Consider the following 24991-nt stretch of genomic DNA (forward strand, 5'->3'; position numbering starts at 1 on the left):
AGACAATGTTCGGCGCCCACCCCCTTTAATGTTTTACACCATAAAATGTTTATTATTGCTCCATTATATTAAAAACCATCAGTGAACCCCCCCCCCATGTAATAATTTAAATCCCCGCCCTTATTTGTGACCGTTATTGTTGAAGGGCGCCACCTCTTGGTGGGTTCCTGAAAAGCGTTTGTTATGTAGAACCCATGCCATTTCAGGAGAATGTTGATGGCGCCTTTTCATAAAAATATCTCAAGTTTGTAGAATGCAAGTTATCATATAAATGTTGTCAATATTGTAAAACTTATGATAAAAACTGTGTAAATTGTAGATGGTAATTATTGATGATAAACACAGAGCTAATTATTGTATAATTTAGTTTTTATTAAATATCCAAAGAGTTATATTATAACTAAACGACTTTGAAAGAGCCTATGCAAAACTTGGTACAAAACCAACTTTCCCTGCATGTGTTCTTCATTCACTCTCACAAGTCTTTTAAAAATGGCGTCTCCGTACCAATGCGCTGGTGGAACTCTGAAACTGAAGGGAATTGGCGACCTAGGGAGCAAAAAGTAAGACATATTTTGACTGTTTAAGGGTAAAGACATATTTGGTTATTTGTCCTCTCACCAACCGTGTCAAAAATTGTGCCCTGGTCCCTCCGGGCCTGCCCGACTGAGCCGTTTAATAAAATGTTTGGAACCACGGCGCGGTTTACTTTCTCCTGCGTTTTATACGACATAGATTTGTTTGACTTCATTTCAATTCATTTTATTTGCCAGCAAACATGAAAAAACACAAACATTTATTACAAAATTGCACATCAAAGATTTACAAGAAAAAGCACTATTACAATGGTTATAAAAAGAGAACAGCAAAAGAATTAAGACTTGTTAGATAAAATAAATAAAAGGGGTCTTACGACAACCAGGAGAAGGTCTTATTAAGTATTGTGGTGCTACTATTACTAATAGTAACAAAAAGAGTATTTATTCGGCACGTTTGATTAATTATTAAAAATATATATATTTATAAATCCATACAAAAATTAGCTTTCTTTAGACCCAGTAACTGGGGCGCTGTACTCCTTTTCAACAATTTTTGACTTTATCTGTCGTACTAGCGCCCCAGGGAATGGCACAGAATTTTAACGAATACCCAGTTTTTCGCGACACCCAGCCACAAAAAATGCCTCAAAATGACAAAAAGACCAAACAAACTAGCTCAAAAATCGCCTACTCTATTCTCGATACGTCTAGGATGTAACATCAGGCATTTAATTGTACTCACAATCATTTTTTTAAACTCCAAATCGATGATTTTTAACTCCGCATCGTGGAGCGATTGACAAGTCTGCGATTTTCGGATGTGTATGGTAACGAAACATGGCGTCGCGTTGTGGGTGGATGTCCATCAACGGCTGTTTAATGCTACACTTGTTACAGGCGTTGCAGCGAATGCTATACATTGTACACGGGGATGGGTACAGGCGCTGCAGCTAGCGAGTGCCCACGTGCGTTCAATCATGGTCAACGTAACTTACACGGTACCGGGTTGTTGGAAAATTATCAGAAAGGGGGTGAAAGGTTCTCAGAAAGGGAATATTGTCTGAAAGAGGGGATTTTTCTGGTCTGAAGTCTGCTGGATGAAGCTGGATGGTTCTGGATGAAGTCTGCTGGTCTGGATTTTTCTGGTCATCGCCCCCCCCCCCAAAAAAAAAGGAAAAAACGAAAAAAGGGGAAAAAAGATGATAAATAAATAAAAAAAAATTCTACAGTGACACTGGCAGCACTAAACATTATAAGAAGCAATTTAACCATGCACAAAAATCGTAGGCCTAGATGAAGTACAGCGGTTTTTATTTATTTATCATATTTTTCCCCCTTTTTTTTTTTTTTTTCTTTTTTTTTGGGGGGCGATGACCAGAAAAATCCCCTCTTTCAGACAATATTCCCTTTCTGAGAACCTTTCACCCCCTTTCTGATAATTTTCCAACAACCCGGCACCGTGTAAGTTACGTTGACCATGATTGAACGCACGTGGGCACTCGCTAGCTGCAGCGCCTGTACCCATCCCCGTGTACAATGTATAGCATTCGCTGCAACGCCTGTAACAAGTGTAGCATTAAACAGCCGTTGATGGACATCCACCCACAACGCGACGCCATGTTTCGTTACCATACACATCCGAAAATCGCAGACTTGTCAATCGCTCCACGATGCGGAGTTAAAAATCATCGATTTGGAGTTTAAAAAATGATTGTGAGTACAATTAAATGCCTGATGTTACATCCTAGACGTATCGAGAATAGAGTAGGCGATTTTTGAGCTAGTTTGTTTGGTCTTTTTGTCATTTTGAGGCATTTTTTGTGGCTGGGTGTCGCGAAAAACTGGGTATTCGTTAAAATTCTGTGCCATTCCCTGGGGCGCTAGTACGACAGATAAAGTCAAAAATTGTTGAAAAGGAGTACAGCGCCCCAGTTACTGGGTCTAAGCTTTCTTTAGTTTTACCATGGAGTTTATAGTCTGTTTATAAATACTTTGGAAAAGTTTCATATGCCGCCACCATGTTTTCATTTGATATGAGATAATAAAATTGCTATTTTTACCTCAATGAGATATCCCTTTTTGTAAAAATGAGTGAAAGGTGGTGGCGCCATACGCTATATCAGCAGACCCACCACTTCATTTGGCCACACACAAGTGAGTGGGGCTAATGTTAAAGAGAATTTGAGTTTTTATTAATTGACCTTAAAAACATTTTTTTTAGTATTACCCAATTGACCTCCTTGTTAAGTTCCAAGTACTATTCCTGTCTTGGTTAAAGGATTTTTCAGAAAATATATGAATTTTGTTGCCGTACATTGTAACAAGCATTGGCTGATGAAACTACAAACAAAAGAGGTTGACATTAACAATAGTGTGTGATGTACAGCCGGCTGTTGGCAAGATGCTCTCTTTGAAAACATACAGTTTCCTCACCATGTAGTTTTCAATGACTGTAAATGTGTGTCAAAATGTATGTTTTACTTCCTAGAAAGAAGAAGAAGAAGAAGATTTCCAAACAGATTATCGATCAGATGTCATTGACGGCAGATGATGACAACAGCGGAGAAATCAAAGAGCAGGAAAGAGACAGACGAACACCGGCTGAGAAAGCCTTTGCCAAGATTCAGGAGAGCAGGGTAGGTCATAATTCATTGAGTATTAATGTCAACAAATTGCATATTATTTTGAGGGAGCAGTCCTTCTGTTGCGCCACAAACACACAAACTGATGTATGGTGACCCACTGCCAAGTCTCTGTGTTCTGAAAACAATTGCAGTTGAAATTTGTAACACTGCTGTTTTGGAGACTGCTTACTACTTTAAAAATTCAAAAGATTTTGCCAAAACAAAGCTGACATCTTCATTTGGTACAAAACGATTAAGTATGTTGTAAACATGTTCAAACTGTTTTGTAAATTAATTTTCGAAATTAATTCTTTTAACGTTCACTTGAAGAAAAAAAGAGAGCAGAAAACCAATGCCATGTGTTTCAATTTATGAAATTGGTTTCAAGTATGTCAGTACTTTGTTAATGTTACTTCGTAGAAATGCTAAGTGACAATATAGTGTTAAGTCAGTCATGCTAATTAGTGTAAGTGCAAAACAGTTGTGTCCTGAAACTTGCTGAAAATGTGAACTGTAATAAGATGAGTAATATCTATAATTTGTACATAATGATTTGCAAAAGTTTGTGATTTTCAACCCATATGTCGCTGCATGAAAGATGGTGACAAATTGATTTAAAGTGCTAAGGATTTTTTTTTAACCAGTCTAATAAAGGCAGGAATAACAAAGGCCAATGACAATCGATTTTTAGTGACTTGTAAACCCATCCCATTTTTGTTTTAAATTGTTAAAATGCTTGTCTATATTTGCAGAGTAGTACATGCCTTATTGTGAAATTTATGATCTACTTCAGTTTTTACACCCTAATAACATCAAGTGTTCTAATAATTCCTATCAATTCAAAGGGCCAGTAAAACAGCATCTCTCATCTCAATCTAGTTTTTAACAGTTTTGTACATTTTTGACTGCTGTTGTTCACTATTTTCTGTTCAATTTTTTAGTGTTGTATTTATTTTTGTTTGTCTTGTTTTTTGTTTTACGATCTTTGATGGAAATAAGTTGTTTTTGAGAAAGACCTTGGCTTCTAACCAATGCTGATTAGAGTAATTGATAATAATTACACTTATATTGTACCCTTCTGTTTACAGCAAACACAACGGATATTGGAAAAGGCCCAAAAGAAACACAAAGACAGAGTTAATGTAAGTATAAGGCTGAATGAAGTATGGAAGTAGTATATTTACAAGTGAACTTGTGTGTTCTTTTTATGATACTATTGTTTTGAATCCGTTGTCAAATCTATTCTATGTCCATAATTTATGAGCCCAATTTAATACATAAAACTGAAGCGTCTATTCTGTAGAGGTTTACTGTTTGAAAGTTGCTTTATACCATTGTTAAGCTTCCAGTTGTTAATCGTTTTACTGATTTGAATGTGAACTTTGTATATGCTTTATTATGCCTAAATTGCATTGTTTTACAGTTTTTACAGTATTATGGTGTTTGTGCACCTTTTTGTATGGCTTTGAGTTCTTTTTTGCTTGTTTATACTGGTGTACTTTTTGGAAAAAATGTCTGTGTAATTTTCTTATGGCATTTTAACTCTTATGCGCCCCCGAACAGGCTGGTCCTGGAGAGAGAGCGCAATTTAAATTCAATCAATTATTGAGTGAAAGCTTATTCCGTTTTTTATGGTCAAAGATTATTTTCTTACGCTGCTCCATTTCTTTGGAATAGTCTTCCTGTGCATATTCTCCACGCTAGTTCTTTACACTGTTCTAAGTCTCTGTTAAAAACTCCTTTGTTTGAAGCTGCTTATTTGTAATCTGCTTAAAGTCCTTGTATTGTATCTTTAACTCATTGTATTATTTAAAATTGTTCACTTAATGCACTAAGAGGCTTTTGTATTTGGTGCTTCACAAATGTATTTCATCATTATGAATGAATGAATGAAACTGCGGCCACGACTTTTTTGTGGTTTGCTATTGGGATGATATTTTTACCAAGTTTTCTGTCGTAGTTTTCTTCAGATAGTAGCATTAGATCTTTATCACGTTGGAGTCATCTTGTATACCGGTACCTTCAATTTCAATCAATGTGATATCAAACCGAGGCTGGAAGGGCAAAGCAGTCTGGTACAATGAGAATCAGTGTTCATCATTGCTAATGCACACAGGGAACAAGACATGATAAAGGCTATTGTATCGATATGTAGTACGGCCTTGTTGCAGTTTGACAGAGGATTCACAAAGTATCCAGAATATAATCTTGTTCCTTCCTTCTCGTTTTTGCTGCAGGAATTCAACAGTAAGTTAGACACCTTAACTGAGCACTTTGACATCCCCAAAGTCAGTTGGACCAAGTGAAGAAAACGTCTACGGGAATCTCTGCAAATGCTCTTGAAGCCGTTTCACAGAGACTGGATAATGGTAAATCAAATGAGAACAATTGCTCAGTTCGAGGAAGTTCTGGCGTGGTTTGCCACTACTCCTTTTGAATGTTTCCATAGACCACAGCAGCATGGATTTATGTACTTTTCATTTTTGAAACTCGACCTATACACGTTACCGTGTGTTGAAATATGATGATGGCTACACATAGAGCAGGAGGCAAGTTATTTGGGAACGATAAAATATTATTTTTATAGGCAACCAACTGACTGTTTTTAAGTTTTTGATTTCTGAGGATTTTCCTGACGTTAAGCTTTTCTTGAAAGAAGCAGTCACCAAAGGGAGAAAGACATCGTTCACATTGTGTCCAAACCTGTATGATTTATCTATCTGGAGCTGCAGTCTGTAAACCTCCTGAATTGTAGCATCTGGGAGGTTCAGGGTCGATAAAAATAGAAACTTTTTTTCCCAGGAGTTTTCTTATTCGTCACATCTCATCGCTGGTATTGAAAAGGAACACTCCCTCGACATCACAACAGACATTTTTGTCTAAAAGTGTCCTACTTCTTCCATCAAACTATTTGAGAATAAGGGAATAAAAGGGGTAGCGACGAGTTCTTCAACGGCCGTTTAAAACCAGCAGGGTCGGCGGCCGTGTGATAAAGGCAACGACCCTGCAAGGTTTTAAACTGATGTTTAAGAACGAGTCACTACTCTTTTATTACCATTCATAAATGCCCTTTTGTTAAGAAACATTAAAAAATACAGTTATAGACACTTTAACAATTGAAAATTCGAGGTTTGAAATATTTTTTTAAACACCCCCACGTGATGGCTTCTTATAGTGCGTTCATCCTTCACTCAGTGACGCTCAATGCATTTTAACATTCAGTTCAGTATTATCCTGCAAGGTATAATGGAGCTACATTTTGAAGTATGAGACAATTTCTTTACAAAGCACCAAGTAATGATTTACAAGGCAAACCAGCTTCACTAATAAATTAAACTCAATCAAGTTAGAAATACAAGCTTGGGTTGTTTTTACAAAAATGGCGATTGGTTTTTATTTCAGATTCTGACCAGAAAACAATTTTTATAATAACATCTTATACAGTTACTTTCCGAGTAGATATAACTTCTACAAAATAGACATACAACTATGATCAAATGAGGTACATTCATATAAAGGATGAGCCTATAGTTATACCATACCATTGGATAATTCAAGTTGTTTTACGACATTTAGTTTCTCGACAGCAAGGTAGCTTTCCTTTCATCCAAAGCCAAGACCAAAGCAAAGGAAGCTGGCCTCTTACATGTAATTAAAGTATTTTAAATTTTTGTTCTGAACTAGTAGGACTTAATCAACCAGCCTTTGAGGTAACTTTCAACAGCAGAAAAGTGTTAATTCAATCATCATTAACTTATTCCATTTTGAACTATTTTACACATTGAAGATTTTAAACATGTTATTATAGTTTTTCTTTAAGGAAACTATTTTTTTTTTCTGTGATACAATTTAGTTTTACAAACCTATTTAATAGCACACTTACTATCCGAGTTGTATAAATTATGATTATTTTTAAATCGGCAGTTGTGGCTGTGGCTTCTGCTAGTACTTAGGGCAGCCTCTGCTTCTTAAAAAATGGCTAGTACAGCCACAGCTGGTAACTAGGGAATCGGCAGTTGTGGCTGTGGCTTCTGCTAGTACTAAGGGCAGCCTATGCTTCTTAAAAAAATATGGCCAGTACAGCCACAGCCGGTAACTAGGGAACAGCCCAAGGTACAACATCAAATTCACATAGAGTGTCATTTGACATTTTACGTTTCACCGACAATAATGACTGAACCAATTTCACAGCATTATTTGCAAAACTTGGTTTAAATAAACTATTTAAACACAATTTTCAATTGATGCTCCCTACCCATATTTTCCTAATTCCTGCATGGTTGTTTGAATTCATGTTATAAAAAGGTGCCAGACTGTACTTAAACTCCAAGCCTCACTCACTCTGGTTACAGTTCAGTGATTTGAATGGGAGAAACACAAGAGAACTGAAGTTGGTAAGCCAACCCTTGAAGGGGTGGGCTGGGTTGTCATGATCAAGGCAGGCAGGCCTGCGGCTGTACATGGAATTATGACCTGATGGGCGCGCATGCCTTCCTCTATATCATTATATGTATTGAGGAAGCGCACGTGCATGCATTAACTGGATGAGAGTTTACAATACTTTGTTAGCCACATGCATCCTTGGTTGTGACGACACAGCCCCTTTAGTTATGGCTTTATTTGTTACAAGTACTTTTGCAAAAACTTTAAAATTTGATCATAACATTACCACACATGGATGGCTATTTTGCAGAAACACCATGTTGTACTATGTCTTTTTAAAATAGTTTTAAATGCTGTGTTTTTAAAGTGTTTACATTATTAAAACCCTCATATACACTGGTACCACAGAGTGCCACAGAGTGCCACAGAGTGCCACATAGTACCACAGAGTATGTAGGCATGTTATCAAGAAAGCCCATGGCTTAATATGTACTGTGGTCTCCTGTGGAAAATTCATAGAGCTGCTTAACGCCCGTTTTTGTGCCAACTGTGCAAATATCGTTTTCAAAGCGCTGCTTACTGTAAGCTAATGAAAAGGTATGCTTACTGTATGAAAATGAATGATATATAATAAGAATGCAAATCCGTGGTGAACGCTCAAGCTGGCTGCCCAATATTTTTGCTACTATGTGAAATACGCTTACCTATCTATAGGCAAATTTTGTCAGCTATACTTTGTTGGCACAAAAATTTGCTTACCGTTAAGCAGCGCTTGGAAACTGGCCCCAGTTGGACGGTAGTTACATGTATTCTGATAGTTGCAGGGATTTAATAAGCATATCGTGATTTGTTATTTGAAAATGAGATTAAAGGTTTACAAGAAACACAATATACTGTTTAGTTATATAATGTCTACACAATTGTTTTACACCAAATGTCCATTAATGCTGGTCTTATAAGGAAATCATTGCTATTATTTATTCTCATACAATGTAATCAAACTTGGTTGCTGTAGTTCAATGTGTTTTTAAATTAACATATATTTGTATAAATTTAAATGCACCATTGCGTTGTAATCACAGTGATGCGCTTGCATGGACGGCAAGAAGCATTACCACACTGGGCATTCTGGTTGGCTCAGTGGTTGCTTTCCATGCCTTTCACCTTTGTGGACCCTGGTTCAAATCCAACCACAGACCAGAGCCTTGCTTGTGGATTTAGTTTTCAGTATTTTCTTGATTTCTTTAAGGGGCCAACACTGTTTTCTTTCTATTTTCATAGAATTGTATAGAGGAAAAACAATTGACTATTACCGTTGTATTTATAAATTTACCTTAATTTTAACGATGGGAGAACACATACTTCAGCAGTTTTACAATTATATACAGCAGAAATAACATCTAATTTACATACAAACTTTGCATAGAATATGTTCAGCTGGATTAAGCAATATACTTTATGAAGTAATCAATATTCGTGACTACGTTTGCATCAATCATGAGTTTCCTAAAGTAGCAACTCTTTGATCACGTGACCAGGGCCCAATTTCATTAAGCTTCCAAGCACCACAACTACTTGCTAAGCACAAAATAGTATTGCTTTGCAGAAACAGGGTACAAGCCATAATTTACTGTTAGTTTGCAGTATTGTGGCTGATGGTGCCCCACTCAAAGAAATTTGCCAAGCAGTATTTTCTGCTTAGCTTTATGCAGCGTTCTGCCTCTGGCTAGTGGTCCAGTGGGTATGTTAAGACCCACACAACAATTCTAGTTTGAATAGATGAAACCATGTTTTTAAGAAACATAACTATAGCCATGATTTCATTGAAATACTCTCACATCTAGAAAAGTAATTTATAATTTAAGACTAAGAAATGTACTGTTTATTTAGTAGTTCTATACATGTACTGCTTCATTTCAATGCAAAAAAAAGATTCACTTTTCAAAAAAAATACTACAGTACATGGATGTAAAACGTACCGGTAAACGTAAAGTAAAGACATGTACCATCTATGGTACAGTATTTTTTTTTAAAATCAGTAATTATAGTTTGTGTTTAAAGACAGTGGACACTATTGGTAATTGTCAAATACCAGTCTTCTCACTTGGTGTATCTAAAAATATGCAAACCTGTGAAAATATGAGCTCAATCGGTCGTCGAAGTTGCGAGATATGAATGAAATAAAAAACACCCTTGTCACACAAAGTTGTGTGCTTTCAGATGCTTGATTTCGAGACCTCAAGTTCGAAATCAAACTAGTGGAAAATTACTTCTTTCTCAAAAACTACAGCACTTCAGAGGGAGCTGTTTCTCACAATGTTTTATACTATCAACCTGACAACCTCTCCCCATTACTCGTTACAAAGTAAGGTTTTATGCTAATAATTATTGTGAGTAATATTACCAATAGTGTCCACTGCCTTTAAATCTTGTTTACAAACTAAGGTAGAATTAAGGGAGACACGGTTATCTGGAAAAACTATGCTCAACCAATCCATGGCCCCATTGTGACCTCTATATCTTCATCTTGTGTTTGCCTGTTCACATTGTTTGTAGAATATTTTGTAGTTCGGTAAATTTCATGAGATCGGTGAAGAGCAGTGACCTGGAGACAAAGAGTCTCTGTTGGTTTGTATCAAAACGCCACATGTTGACCACATGACCTGAAAAAAGAAAAACACGTAGTATGAGTACATGGTAAACATAGGCTACAAAAGTGGTGCTTTAAAGCCATTGGACCTTTGGTAAACAGTATTGTCCAAGTCCCACACTTAGTGTATCACAACTTATATATAAAGCAACAAACCTGTGAAAATTTAGGCTCAATCGGTCATCGGAGTCGGGAGAAAATAACGGGAAAACCCACTCTTGTTTCCGCGCGTTTCGCCGTTTCATGACATGTTTTTAAAATAAATCCGTAATTCTCGCTAACGAGAATTTATGTTTTACCGTTTTCTCAAAAAGTAAAGCATTTCATGGACTAATATTTCAAGAGAAGTCTTTCACCATTACCTTCTGTAAACCCTGTAATTTTTTTGTAAATCTGCGAACTTTTTTTGTTTTTTTCTGTACCGAAAGGGTCCAATGGCTTTAAAGGCAGTGGACACTATTGGTAATTACTCAAAACAATTATTATCATAAAACCTTTCTTGATTACGAGTAATGGGGAGAGGTTGATAGTATAAAACATTTTGAGAAACAGCTCCCTCTGAAGTGACAAGAGTTTTCGAGAAAGAAGTAATTTTCCATGAATTTGATTTTGAGACCTCAGATTTAGAATTTGAGGTTTCAAAATCAAGCATCTGAAAGCACACAACTTCGTGTGACCATGGTGTGACAATGGTGTTTTTTCTTTCATTAATATCCCGCAACTCCGACGACCGATTGAGCTCAAATTTTCACAGGTTTGTTATTTAATGCATATAATGTTGAGATACACCAACTGTGAAGACTAGTCTTTGACAATTACCAATAGTGTCCAGTGTCTTTAACACTGACCACCATGGCCCAATTTGACAGAGTTTACTTTAACTTTCTATGTACGTACATATTTCCAGGGTTGTCCACAGTTTTTGAAGTAGCAGGTAAAAAAGTTTAGGCCTAAGTAGCCGGTTTTTGTTTCTGCACTTATTGCAACCTGTTTGCTGGTATTGCCTCAGGTTGAAGAGTTTTGAAGTAGGCACTAGGGTATGCACAGCCAGGAATTTTGCCTCTTATATTTTCATTCATATTGCATATTTGGTAATACATTGTACAACTACCATGACTACAGATGCACGTCAACAGCCACATCTGAGGCCATTTGTGCAGTAAAAATATCAAGATCAAGATCAAGATGAAATACTGGTACGGTAAGACCACGTCACTTTCAAATTTGTAAATCCCACATTTTTTCTCTTTAGAAAAATTTCATCTTAAATCACTCCATTAGTGATCATACATGTGGTAAACAGGTAGAAAACAAGTAGATCTATCATGAATATTTGCATGTCATCTAGCCACTGCTGGAGTAACGGCAAACAAGCGTACAATGTAACACAGATAGGTCTACATTTAAGTTGGTTAAAGATGGAGGTAGAAATAGTCTAGACGTCAGTCTGGCTTGACTACCAAACCAGGCTAGCCAGGTTAAAAACAGGTGTACATGTAGTATGGCATTGAATCTACCAAGGATCAGAAGAAAGGAAACCAAATAGGAAGCTGAAGTAATGGTTCAAACAGGCTCCATGATTTTGCACATTAACAAGATTATTACTAGTGATTGTAGAATAAGTCATACCACGATCTGACCGGACGTAATTTCCTCGCAGGTCACCAATGAAGTACACCCCCATCCCAAAGCTGACTTGTTCAATGTGTCGCATATTAATGAGAAGATCCTCTGTCAGGGGGCGATACATCGTCTCTCCTTTCGGTTTGACGACCTCGGACTGGAAGACGTTGTCTGACCCCTTGACCGGCAGGAAGTTGCGACCTGGTGGTGGGGAAAAATTAATGTAGTCTTCATTCATGCTTTCCATGATATTGTCTGTTTCATGCATGTACATGCTGAAGGCTGGTTAGGAGGTAAACTGGTGATTTAGTGCAAGACAGTCGTTGATCCGTGCTGTACTGGACGTTCAGTGGAGCGTGTCTAATAAGCAATCGGTTTTGCTTCACCTACATCCTATCTGCAGTAAACTAGTAAGTACTTCAATCATGTCTATTCCAAATTGTATGGATGCAATGTTAAATGCTAATTCACTCCCCAATGAAAAGTGCACGCTTCCTGCCATGCACCTTGTTCAAGTACTGCCAAACAAAACTGAAAACTTGCCATTCAAATATCATTTGATGCATTCTACTACTACTTATCAACACTAAAGCTTATCAGCATTCACAGTTGGTTCATATTTCTTTCTCCATGGTTCCTGCACACTGTTTATGAACTACAACACACACGAGCAGCCTGGATGGACTGGGAATTTGGCATATAGAAATTTGTTTGCAAAGTGAACTTGGCCATATCAAAATAAATTGTGGGTCTTCAGTTTCTATGGAACAATTTTGTATGTGCATACCAACAGCGTTTTGTGCATACACTTTGCAAGTTAAACCTTTAATCAAGGCAGACCCCCATTTAAGTTCAAATATGAACTAATCATTAACAATAATGAAACACTGATGTGGAAAAAGCATCAGGAACACTTCTACAAAAAAGTTTACTTGTGTCATGAGCCATCAGGAAAATAACACAAACATGTTTTTTAAAGTTTGTGGCCATTATCACTCCAAAGAACCTTGTTTGACAGTCAGTCACACATAAAGTGTTTCAAAGTTCATGGTTATGATGGGCCTAGGTATGAATACACACAGGGTTGGCAGTATTGTAAACAAATTGTTGTTTACAGTCCAAGTATTCTAAACACCTTTTTTTAAAGGTCGGCACTATTCTAAAAAATTATTATTTTGCAATGTAACTGTAACATGCTTTCACCTACCTAGATGTGAACAACAATATTCACAAAGGTCTTTGACAAAAAGAGCAAGGATTTAAAGAGTGATTTTTTTGTGGTTAAAACCTGGATTTGCCGTTTTAAAAGTTATCCAACAATAGAATGGATTCGCCCTCCCAAAGATAAAATCAAGGCCTGCTTGCATCATATTTATGGATTTCTATAAAGTACTTTACTTTTAACACCCGTACACTTTTTCATTAAAAAATTCAATTTAAATACAAGGTCACTGTGCCAAAAAGTATCAAACAGGACACTGTTCCAGGTTGGTATTATTAGGTGTCTGTAGACTCTGGGTTTGTATTATCAGGAAACCCCATGACTTGTAAACTGTGGACTTTGTGTAATTTTGTTGCATACATAATAAAGTAGTTCAATCAAGTTGGGTAAGAGAGTGCAGGCCTGTCCCAATCGTAATAAAGTAAGCTTATTATATTAAGTAAATAAACAAAGTTGGTCACTAAATAATTAAAAAAGAATTGACTAGACTTCAATCACATCGAGTTTGACCGTGAAAAGGAACTTTTAAAATAGTAACTTCTTTAGGCCTATAACTTTGAACTTAAACTTGTCATTGATGTTGAAAACTCGGTTTGTCTGAACAAACTTTCAAGACTCGATACAATTCAATACTATCAAACATAATACGCAGGCAGCTAACTTATTATACCGGGTACGGGAGGAGCTGCCTAGATAAAAGCCAGGTTCACTTACTCCAATTATTTGAAAATCCTTTGATAACGGTTGATTTTGGAGGATTGAGGCAGTTCAAATGTTTTCTTGACAAACTTATATATTGGTTGATTTTGGAGGATTAGACAGTACGCAAAACAAACTCATATTGCATTGCAGTAGGCACTAAAAAACTTATAATGATGGGTTAATTCTGAGGTTGGAGGCAGTAGGCACTCTTGAAACAAACTAATAGTTGGTTGATTTTGGAAAATTGGGGGCAGGCTCATTCCTACAGTATGGTTCATTAGTTACATTATAGGAGGACACTGTCCAATAGAAAGCTATACTGAGCCCAATTTCATGGCTCTGCTTACCACCAAGCTTGCTTACCACCGATTCCCCGCTTGACATGCTAGCGCCAAATTTCTGCGCTAGCCTTGTAAGCAAAGAATGTCTAGTAACGCGGAGTACGCACAAGCTGAAATTCGCCGCTTACTCGTGAAATACGCTTGTTGAAGCACAGAATTCCCTGCTTCCGTAAGTGCCGATTCTGTGCTTATGGTAAGTAGAGCCATGAAATTGGGCCCAGGTTGAAGAGAATCTTTACCCCTGAACTCATTTGCCTCCAGTGAGTTGCACCTTTTGTGTCTTGGCTCTTCCATCATCTCTCCCCCTACCCTCTTTCTCTTCTGACCGAATCCATAGCTGCCGTTGAGGGCGCCATTTGCTCCCAGGTGGTGATGGCCGTTCATGCATCCGCCTGCTGGTGCAGCGATGTTCATTTCAAATGACTGAGCTGTCTGGAAAGGGTTCCCTGGTACTTGCATTGTTGTTAATTGTTATGAGTTGTGAATGAGTAAGATGGTTGATTAGCAGTGGCAGTTTTTTTTTTTAAGAGTCAAATGATTGTCATTTTGGTCAGTCAATTTTCTGTTATTCTGAAAAGAAAAAAAGACACAAAAAATACAGTAATCACAATTCTAACAATAATAATGGAGTATTGTCAAAAAGGCAACGATTAATAATACCACCCAAACTATCAAGAAGAGCTGAAAACAGTCACTAAATAAAGCAGAAATAAAAAAGGTCCGACTTCTCCGACTGATTTTGAAAACATTGTTTGCACAATTTCAAAATAAATTAGAACAAATTAAAACATGACTACGGTAAACATTTAAAACATTAAACAACACATACTTCTACTTCTATTTTATTTGTGTGGTCTGTTTAGAAGTTGTTCAAATTTATTTTTAAATAGGACTTTATTTTTTAACCAATCCGAACCATTTCCTGATTTTATTTCTTTTTTCGTAAAATGTATTAAATTCGGAATAAGTAATTTTTTTATGTATTATTTCATCGGTTTATTGATAACATAACTTTGCAGCCAAATGCTGAATTACATGAAATTTACAATGCTAGAGCTCAGAAAATCTGAGATTCTAAAGTCAATCCTCATCATCACATTCACAGAAATGAATTGAGAAGTAGAAAATGCAAATTAATTTTTTTTTTTTTAGTTTCAAATTATTTTAAAATAATTTTAGCGTGTAAGCCATACTCACACATCAGGGCAGAACGTGGGACGGCAGGACAATAAATAAAGACTCCCAAAATTGACAAAATCTTTCTTGACATAAATCCACAATTTCAAATCTCACAACATCTGAACCGCCAGCTGATTTCGTCGACACATATTGAGCCTGTGTTTTGATTTTTGCACACAGCTGAAAAATTGAACTCAAGAGGTCAAACGAGGTCAACCCCGATGCATGTTGGGATAGGCCACATCGTCTCTCCGCCGCGACACGAAAATCTGTTTGACAAGGCAGCATTTTTCAGTCGTAGAATTTTCGATTATTGTTCGTGATTTACTACAAATGAACGAGGGAGATAGATAGAGGGGACACAACCTATACTGCAATCATGTCTTTATCGGCAGTTTTCTTTTTGGACCTGAAGGGAAAGGTACGTTAAAAATGGGAGGGAGGAGTGTCCATTTTCTTTTTGAGTTTTCCCATTGAGTTTGTGTAGACAGAGTGCCCATTATCCGGACAGTTAATTTTTCCTACAAATTGACAAACCACATGTTTTGTTTTAGCTTTAAATTTCAAAGAATGTTGTTTCATTGGAATAGTTGAACTTATGATTAAAAACCCTTCATGTTTAACATGCCGAATTATTTCAAGTAAAGCAACATTTTTTCTGGCCAGCTCATTCATTCTTTTTTTTATCGTCTTCTCCTTGGCTGGTTGTCTTGTTGTGTGTTTCTAAATAAAAATATAGACTGACTGAAACTTGACTGAAAGTGAAAGACCACTCTCTGGTATGCCATAATGGCCACTCATTGTCCTAACACAACATATTACACAAAGCAAATCTTAGTTTAAAACAAACATTGCCTGATTTTTAGATGTGTTGGAAATAAACAAATCTGCATCTTTCATTAAGTTTCAACATTTGTTGAGGGTTTTTAATTATTTTCTTTTTAAGATACTTCATTTAACATTACATGTTACGCCACGGCCGCCCACTTTTGTTTTTGTTTAGGTTGCAACAAAGTTTAAAACTTGTTCAAATATACTTTTGTGCTGATGAAACGTGTAACGTTTGTTTATTATGTTACAAATTACAGTAACTACTCTTTCTCACTGCACTTACTCACATGTTGATTGTTTTTGTTTCCTCCTGCAGGTTCTAATTTCCCGTAACTACCGCGGGGATGTGGATATGTCATCGGTGGATAAGTTTATGGCGCTGTTACTAGATAGAGAAGAAGAGGGCCAAGTGTCTCCCATCCTCACCCATGGATCAGTCACCTTCATGTTCATCAAATGCAATAACCTCTACTGTATCCTTTGCTTTAAAATTACACATGTTGAGTGAAGCATTACAAGAAATATAATCTCAATAACATGTACATTGAGATATTAATGGGAAGGGTGGCTAGTTCTTGAACAGGCCTAGAGTTTTAGAGTGCCACGGAGGCCATGGCTTCCGTTGTCCTGGTCCTGGTCTTGGTGCCCCTTCAAACGTTTCTTAAGGTTTTCCAATGGAAGTGCTCTTTGCAAATGAAAATGGCTTTGCCCTTTCAAATATGAAATCCCAGGCCTGCGTTAAGCTTTGCTTCTTAACTGTCTGTCTGTCTGTCTATCTTGTCGACTCAAGCAAATGCTTGCGACTTGCCTCCATTTCACTTATATTTGTCTTGAGCGCTTTTGTCTTTTTCCTATTGTAATATCTCCCTAGCATACTCTGATTTTATGAGCATTATGGATGTGACATGAGATCTGATAAAATGTTGAAATTTAAAATGCATCAATCAATTGTTCCAAACTTCAGTCCTGATGTACGACTCCTTAACTCTAACTGACAGTGGTCGCTTGTTCAAAGAAGAACGCCAATGTTGCTCTAGTCTTCACCATTTTACATAAAATTGTTGAGGTATGTACCTTTGTGTGTTGTTTCTCCTCCCCCCAAAAAAAATACCCCAAACAAACCCAACTTTATTACTGTGGTAACTCAACACCATAACTGTTGAACACTGATTTATATGGTGGTACATGTATGCATGCCTGATCCCATGTAAAGCATAATCAGTTTACTTGTGCAGGTCTCACCTTGACACCATTCAGTAATTCAACACCCAAAACTGTTGGACTCTGATTATGGTGGGTTTGCCTGATCCAACATAAAACACAATCAGTTAATGAGTGCAGTCCTCAGAGCGACAAAATTAAACAAAAGATGTAGAACTGCATATTTTGTTTTATTTTGGAACCAAACTTTCGGTTTTAAAGATTTGTTGATGGTTAGGGTTTTAACACAGTTTTTCCAAACATTGAACTGTATTTTGCATGCTGAGTATTTTAACAATTTCAATTACTAAAGAAGTTTTTTTATTTTGATTTGTCCAGGTTTTTGTGGAGTACTTCAAAGAGCTTGAAGAGGAAAGTATCCGAGACAACTTTGTCTTGATTTATGAACTTCTAGATGAGTTGGTTGACTTTGGCTATCCACAGACAACAGACAGCAAAATATTACAAGAGTAAGTTCTACGCTTAGCTTTTTTTTTGTAAAAAAAAACGCTGATTTTTTTATTGTTTACTGTACTGTGTATTGTTGGTTTGTTTCACTGAATTGATTACATTGTTTAATTGTTATGATTTAAATATTTGATGTGTGCATTTTCGATTTGAATAATTTTGTCTACATCTGAACTATACATGTTGGTGTATAAATGTGTGCATTGCTTATTTGAATAATATTATATATATCTGAACTATATATTTTGGTGTATAAGTGTGTGCATTGCTGTTTTGAATCATATTTTTATATCTGACTTGTGGTGTATAAATATGTGCATTGCTTATTTGAATAATATTATATATATCTGAACTATACATTTTGGTGTATAAGTGTGTGCATTGCTTATTTGAATATTATTTTTATATATCTGAACTATGTTGGTGTATAAATATGTGCATTGCTTTTTTGAATAATATTATCTTTATCTGAACTACACATTTTGGTGTATAAATGTGTGCATTGCTTATTTGAATATTATTTTTATATATCTGAACTATGTTGGTGTATAAATATGTGCATTGCTTATTTGAATAATATTATATATATCTGAACTATACATTTTGGTGTATAAGTGTGTGCATTGCTTATTTGAATATTATTTTTATATATCTGAACTATGTTGGTGTATAAATATGTGCATTGCTTTTTTGAATAATATCTTTATCTGAACTATACATTTTGGTGTATAAATGTGTGCATTGCCTATTTGAATAATATTATCTTTATCTGAACTATACATTTTGGTGTATAATTGTATTTGAAATTCGGTATCTTTGTTGTGCTTCAGGATGGTATGAGTTTGAGGCATTCAATGAATCTCATTTTACTATTAAAATTGTTATTATTAAACATTGTTATTTTTATCATCGACCTTCTTTTTCAGGGATTTGACCGAAACAAGTCAACTGCACAGGTTATGTTCAGTGGCATAACTGTATAGACCATTCTGTATAAAGTGTACTGTGCATTGGCCACATTTTTCAGTACAAAAACCTTGTACCTTAATTTTCCAAAGTGTTGTACTTTATGTTAAGCGAGATACAATGTTTTGACATTTTGGAATGCTCATGTAATTCAACGTGAGACAGGAGCTGATTTCACAAAGTAATAGAATTCATGGAAGACAATTTGTTAGTATCACCAAAGTGATTTGTATTGTGACATTACACTTTACTTAGCAACTAAGATTGATTTGCAGTTGTGATCAATCTTAGATCTGTGTGAAATCGGCTCCAGGTTCGGTAAGCAACAGTGAATGTAAACCATTTTCTTATTTTCCTCCTTAGATATATCACCCAGGTAGGACAGAAGCTGGAGCTGGCCCCCAAGCCGCCTCCAGCCATCACCAACGCCGTCTCTTGGAGAAGTGAAGGTGTTCGTTATCGTAAGAATGAAGTATTCCTTGATGTCATTGAGTCTGTCAATCTCCTGGTGAGTAACTTGAATCAAAAGCGTAAATATTTCAAAATTTTATAAGAATTGATGGAAATGTGTTTTTTTAATGTGAAATAATTGCTTTATTGTGGTTTTTAAAGTATGAGGATGTGTTTGTGTTTGGAATGGTTATTGTTTTTAATACCAACGCATGCAAATTGTTAATTTCTCTGTATTTGAAGCTTTACCCTATATTTAAATGTTGTTCATTTTGTGCTGCTTATTATTGAATCATTGTGTACCTATTTATCATACCTCATACTATATTGCTTTTGTTATTTCAACATAAATGTGCATTGCTGTATTAAATGACTGCATTGAAGGAATGTTACTGAATTGAATTGAATTGAATTGAAACAATATTTTGCGTATTAATTACTTTTTAACATTGAGAGTAATTGCTTTTTTAATCTCAAAGAGTTTGTCTCTTTTGGGACTCTTTAATCTGTTCATGTACATGTATAACTTAAAAGCCTTTTTTTTTTACTGTTTTAACTTTGTGTATGTAGTTGTCATTAACAGTGCATTTTTAAATGTGTTTACACACTTGGGATAAAACCCATGTGGGTTAAAACCCATGTGTGTAAACACTGTATACTCTGTACTTTTCTGAGTTCTGTGAAAAAAATATTACACAGATGGGTAAAAAACAAATAATGTTCTTGATGCAAATTTAACATTATGTATATGCCGTTTCAGTCTTATGTAAGTTACGTGTATGTATTTTGCTTGTCATTCCTTGTATGTAAACTATAGTACTCTAATGGTAAAGTTCTATGTATCTTACCTTTTCATTCCTTATAGGTAAACTCTAATGGTAAAGTCCTGTGTATCTTATCTTGTGACTCCTAGATAAACCCAAACGTTAAAGTCCTATATATCTTATCTTTTCATTCCTTGTAGGTAAACTCGAACGGTAACGTTCTACGTAGTGAGATTGTCGGAGCTGTAAAGATGCGAGTATTCCTTAGTGGCATGCCTGAGCTGAGACTCGGACTCAACGATAAAGTACTTTTTGAGAACACAGGAAGTGAGTGTAGAGTTTTGAATTATCTGTAGATTCATTGTCAATCTTTTGATGTTGGTATGTACACCTTTTGAAAAACAGAACTAAACTGTTGGACCTGTTTGGTTGAGAGGTCACTGGCTTGATGTTAAAGGTACTGGAATCGAGTCAGGAATCGAGTCAGTGGTCCAGTGGGTATTTACAGCCCTGGAAGTTGCTGTAGATTTTATGAATGTACATGTATGTGACCTCTTACTATAACCGCCCCCCCCCCCTTTCATTTTTATGTCTTACTTTGATTCTTCTGTTTGTCCTTCACACTCAGGGGGAGGCAAAAGTAAATCCGTGGAACTTGAAGATGTTAAATTCCACCAGTGCGTCCGGCTTTCTCGCTTTGAGAACGACCGAACAATCTCCTTCATCCCTCCAGATGGCGAGTTTGAACTCATGTCCTACAGGCTCAACACACATGTGAGTAGTCAAGAAACTTAACAAGCTTAGGTAGCAATGCTCAACCCTCCTACTGTTTGCCCAATGAGTATAATTCTCTGTCGATTTGAATAATAGATAAACTGTGCCAGCCTGTGATATTATATTATGTGGTATATGCATCTTCACACTTCAAAGTCGACCCTCCTACTATTTGCCCAATTAATTGTATCTACTGATGAACACAAAATAAACTGTGCCAGCCTGTGATATTATATTATGTGTTATATGCATGTAACAATGTGAAAAATGCATTTACACTATACACAGTCAACCTTCTTACTATCTCACCATTTAGTATCATCCATTGTGGTTTTGAACGTTAGATAAACTGTACCTGTCTGCAGTTTGATATTATGTGGTGAATGACTCAACATTGTACACACTCAACATTTCTACTGTCTGACTTTTTATTATCATCCACTGTGGTTCTGAATGATAGATAAACTATGCCAGCTTGCAACATGATAACATGTTGAGAATGTATCTACACATTACATACATACACATTATTGTTTTTTGCACAGTCATTTTCACCATTCACAACTTGTGCAGTTTTACCATAAATCAAAGGGTTAATAGATATTTTTGATTTGTTTGTGTATTTGTATTTCTTTTTCTCTGCATTTTTTCGTATTTCGATAGGTGTTGCACAATATAAATGGCCTTATTATTATTATGTTCCTGACGTTGTTGCAATAATATTTCATTTTACCTCAACTTTGTATCTTAATTTTTTATTTACTGTAGGCCTGTATACAAAAATGCAGTGGCCTTATGTGCCACCTTGTACTGAACCAAGTGATTGTTTTAACAAGTCCTTTTTCCCAAAAACTGTTTATGAACTTACAATTGTGCAGTAGCCTATTTTTTATTAATTTTCAAAGTGAGTAATAACTAGAGAGAGTGAGTATAAACCTTAAAACATATCTTTTCAATCAGGTATTTGAGTAAATGGTTTGATTTGTTTTTACCCTTTGATGTTTTCTTAAATATTGCATTTGTATGTTAGTTCTATACCACATGGTCTAGATTTCTTCTCAGCTTAGGCTTACGTTTTAGTTTTGGTTTTTGTAAATGCGTTAGTTTTAGGACCCTGAGCACTTTGATGAATTTGTGCACTTAATAAGTTTTGATCATTGTTATTATTATCATAATTAATATTTAAAATACATGAAAAGATTAGTCTTCAATTTCATCTTAAGATGAGTGGATTTTTCCACCAAAAACTGAACATTGATGTATCTTTTTCAGCTTTTTATAGTTTTATGGTGTTCTTGCACCTTTTTTGCCTGTAAGGCTTTGATTTCCATTGTGCTTATATTTTTTAATGGTGTACATTTCGTAAACTGTTAACTACATGTTTGTAATTTTTCTTATGGTATTTTTAATGTTATGCGCCCTCGTACAGGCTGGTCCTGGAGAGGGCGCAATACAAAATCAATAAATTATTATTATTATCTCTCTGTTGTTTCTCTCACAGGTTAAACCCTTAATATGGATCGAGTCAGTGATCGAGCGCCACACCCACTCCCGTGTGGAATACATGATTAAAGCTAAGAGTCAATTCAAACGTCGTTCCACGGCAAACAATGTAGATATTATCATCCCGGTTCCAAATGATGCAGACTCGCCCAAATTCAAGACGACAGTCGGTTATGCTAAGTACCTTCCAGAAAAGAGTGCTGTGGTGTGGCACATCAAGTCATTCCCAGTAAGTATCACTCCATTACTTACGCTTAAATTTTGTTTTATCATGAAAAATAATCTTTAAATGTTTTCAATGTTTACATATTTATCACATCCCATTGCTTATTAAATGAATGACATTTTTTGGCAATTACTGTGCGCTTTATAGGTGCTGTTTATTCTTATTTTTATTATATCATTGATTCAAGATAACATACTAAATGTTCATGTATTGATACCTCACCATTGCAATACAAATCCCATGTATTAAAGATGCCCACTAAAATTATTTGTCGTCCTTTCCAAAGTTGATGATTAAGACCATATTTTCTCTAACCTTTGACCTTAGGGTGGCAAAGAGTACCTCATGAGGGCTCACTTCAACCTGCCCAGCGTAGAGGCTGAAGAAGCAGAAGGCAGGCCTCCTATAAGCGTCAAATTTGAAATTCCTTACTTCACTACGTCAGGCATCCAGGTAGGTTGTTTCTTCTTGTTTATAGATTGTAAAGGGTTTTGTTATGATTTTGATGAATTCTAAGTTTCTGTGTTGCTTGAAGACAACCACTGTTGGAATTATTGTAGATCAAGGGTTATTTTTAAGTTTGGTTTTCTTTTTTGGGTGGGGCGGGTTATTTTATTCCTCCTTGCCACTGCCTGGCTTGGTATTTATACAATTTTGCATAATTTGCATATTCTTTTACTTTCTCAGTGATATTTATGTTTTCTGGAATGTACCTTTTAATGTTTTTAAGTTGGTTTGCTGGTATAAAGTGTAATAAAATTAAATAAATGAATAATTAATAAAATAATTGTTATCGTAATCATGCACTCCAGCCCAAATATCTTGAATGGATAAGTTAAAATCAAATTAATATCAATAGTTGTGATTAAAGCTAGATTTTGTTTCTGTTGTCAACGTCCACAGGTGCGGTACTTAAAGATTATTGAAAAGAGTGGATACCAGGCTTTGCCATGGGTACGATACATCACACAGAATGGGGACTACCAGGTCAGGGTATAAGGGAACCAGGGAACTTTGTAACTACAAAACTTATCTGATAACCAATGAAATTCTGTCATAACTGCGATGCTATTCCGCTACAGTGAATGCACAGGCAAAGTTAATCAAACCTTAGCATTTATCCTAGGAACGTGTCCCCCCCCCCTGAATTTGTAATGTGATGTAATGTTAACTCAAGTCACAAGTTATTCTTGAGTAGAATCAAGTCATTTAGAATCTGAGTCTTGAGTCATTTGGATCAAGTCCGTGTCCAAATCATAAGTCACTTGCTTCGAGTCTTAATCACAAGTCCCTTGCTTCGGGTCTGAATCGGGAGTCACTTGTTTGAGTCCAAATCACGAGTCGTTTGCTTCGAGTCTGAATCGCGAGTCACTTGTTTGAGTCCAAATCACGAGTCATTTGCTTCGAGTCTGAATCGCGAGTCACTTGCTTTGAGTCAAAATCACAAGTCCCTGCTTTGAGTCTGAATCGTGAGTCACTTGCTTCAAGTCCAAATCATGCGTCGCTTGTTTTGGGGCCCAAATTTTATTTCTTAGGGACAAACTTAAGAATGTGGTGGTTTAATACAAAATTATTATGAGAAATTGCTTAGCATCACAAGACTGGATGGTCACTTCAAGGGTAGGTCTACACATAACTGATTTGGGCTATCGACCCATATCAACTGTCATCAGGGGCACGTTGCCACCTGCTACTCGGGTTGAAACAGGGTTACCCCCTTCACAGTAAGGATGTAAGCGTGTGTATCATCCACTAGGAGCCTGGCTTGTAGAGCAGAATGCACTACTTTCCCAACTGTTTTATCAATAAATTGTGGTTAAGTGATTTGCTCAACGGCACAAGTGTCATGACTGTGATTCAAACCCCTATCCGCTGCTGACCACACCAGAGCTTTGGTCCAGTGAACTAGACCTGTCGCAGTGTTGGCAGATTTCAGTGGTTTACAGATTTACTCTAGCTTGTACTAGTCACAGATTGTAAAGATATTTGTATGTGTCATCAATATTTTCATGTATATAGGAAAACTCAGTAGGCAATTACATCAAGTTTATTGATACCTTGCACACTTTTAGTTTATTCCATCTCAGTTTGTATCTGTCATGGCTTGGAGGGAGAGATTTGCTGATCACGTTTGAATAATTGTGTTTTTAGTTTAAAAATCCGCATTCCAAAGATTTATATTCATTTAGCTCTTCAGAATTATTTCAGTCAAAATGGACATTTCCCAAATTTTTAAAATGATATTGTGATGAGGTTTTCTTATAAGCTCTGATCATCTGGGATCAATAGGCCGTTTTTTTGACCACGCGAGGGCGCTCTCAATAGTATTTTTATCACTTTTGTGGGTATTCGTTCTGCAGTCTTGATTTGTTCCATTTGAATGCCAAGCGATAGGAGTCTGAGCTCTCAACTGAGAGGTTGTGACAACATGGCCCCTATACATGTAGATGCAAAATGATGCATACTTGTACTAAAAATCCGCGATACTTGAAAATCCGTCTCTACCGCTGATTTTTCATGCACACCCCAATATCAACTCAACAATA

General features: G+C 36.2%; 3 protein-coding genes across 3 annotated transcripts; 2 read left to right on the forward strand and 1 right to left on the reverse strand.

Moving 5' to 3' along the window:
- Positions 1-425: 425 nt before the first annotated feature.
- LOC139946597 (protein FAM32A-like) lies at positions 426-9558 on the forward strand. The gene is made up of 4 exons (XM_071944296.1): positions 426-563; positions 3028-3175; positions 4252-4305; positions 5401-9558. The coding sequence occupies exons 1-4, from the start codon at positions 457-459 to the stop codon at positions 5467-5469; spliced, it is 378 nt and encodes a 125-aa protein (XP_071800397.1). The 5' UTR covers positions 426-456; the 3' UTR covers positions 5470-9558.
- LOC139946596 (uncharacterized) lies at positions 7136-15430 on the reverse strand. The gene is made up of 4 exons (XM_071944295.1): positions 15282-15430; positions 14324-14654; positions 11826-12020; positions 7136-10209 (listed from the first exon to the last, which is right to left on the reverse strand). The coding sequence occupies exons 2-4, from the start codon at positions 14541-14543 to the stop codon at positions 10088-10090; spliced, it is 537 nt and encodes a 178-aa protein (XP_071800396.1). The 5' UTR covers positions 14544-14654; positions 15282-15430; the 3' UTR covers positions 7136-10087.
- A 43-nt stretch (positions 15431-15473) lies between these two features.
- Positions 15474-24920, forward strand: LOC139946595 (AP-1 complex subunit mu-1). The gene is made up of 10 exons (XM_071944294.1): positions 15474-15684; positions 16411-16567; positions 17093-17160; positions 17634-17764; positions 19092-19236; positions 20143-20269; positions 20571-20716; positions 22218-22448; positions 22773-22898; positions 23349-24920. The coding sequence occupies exons 1-10, from the start codon at positions 15643-15645 to the stop codon at positions 23442-23444; spliced, it is 1269 nt and encodes a 422-aa protein (XP_071800395.1). The 5' UTR covers positions 15474-15642; the 3' UTR covers positions 23445-24920.
- The last annotated feature ends 71 nt before the right edge of the window (positions 24921-24991 follow it).

This window comes from Asterias amurensis, chromosome 13 (genome assembly GCF_032118995.1).
Source record: "Asterias amurensis chromosome 13, ASM3211899v1".
NCBI lineage: Eukaryota > Metazoa > Echinodermata > Asteroidea > Forcipulatida > Asteriidae > Asterias > Asterias amurensis.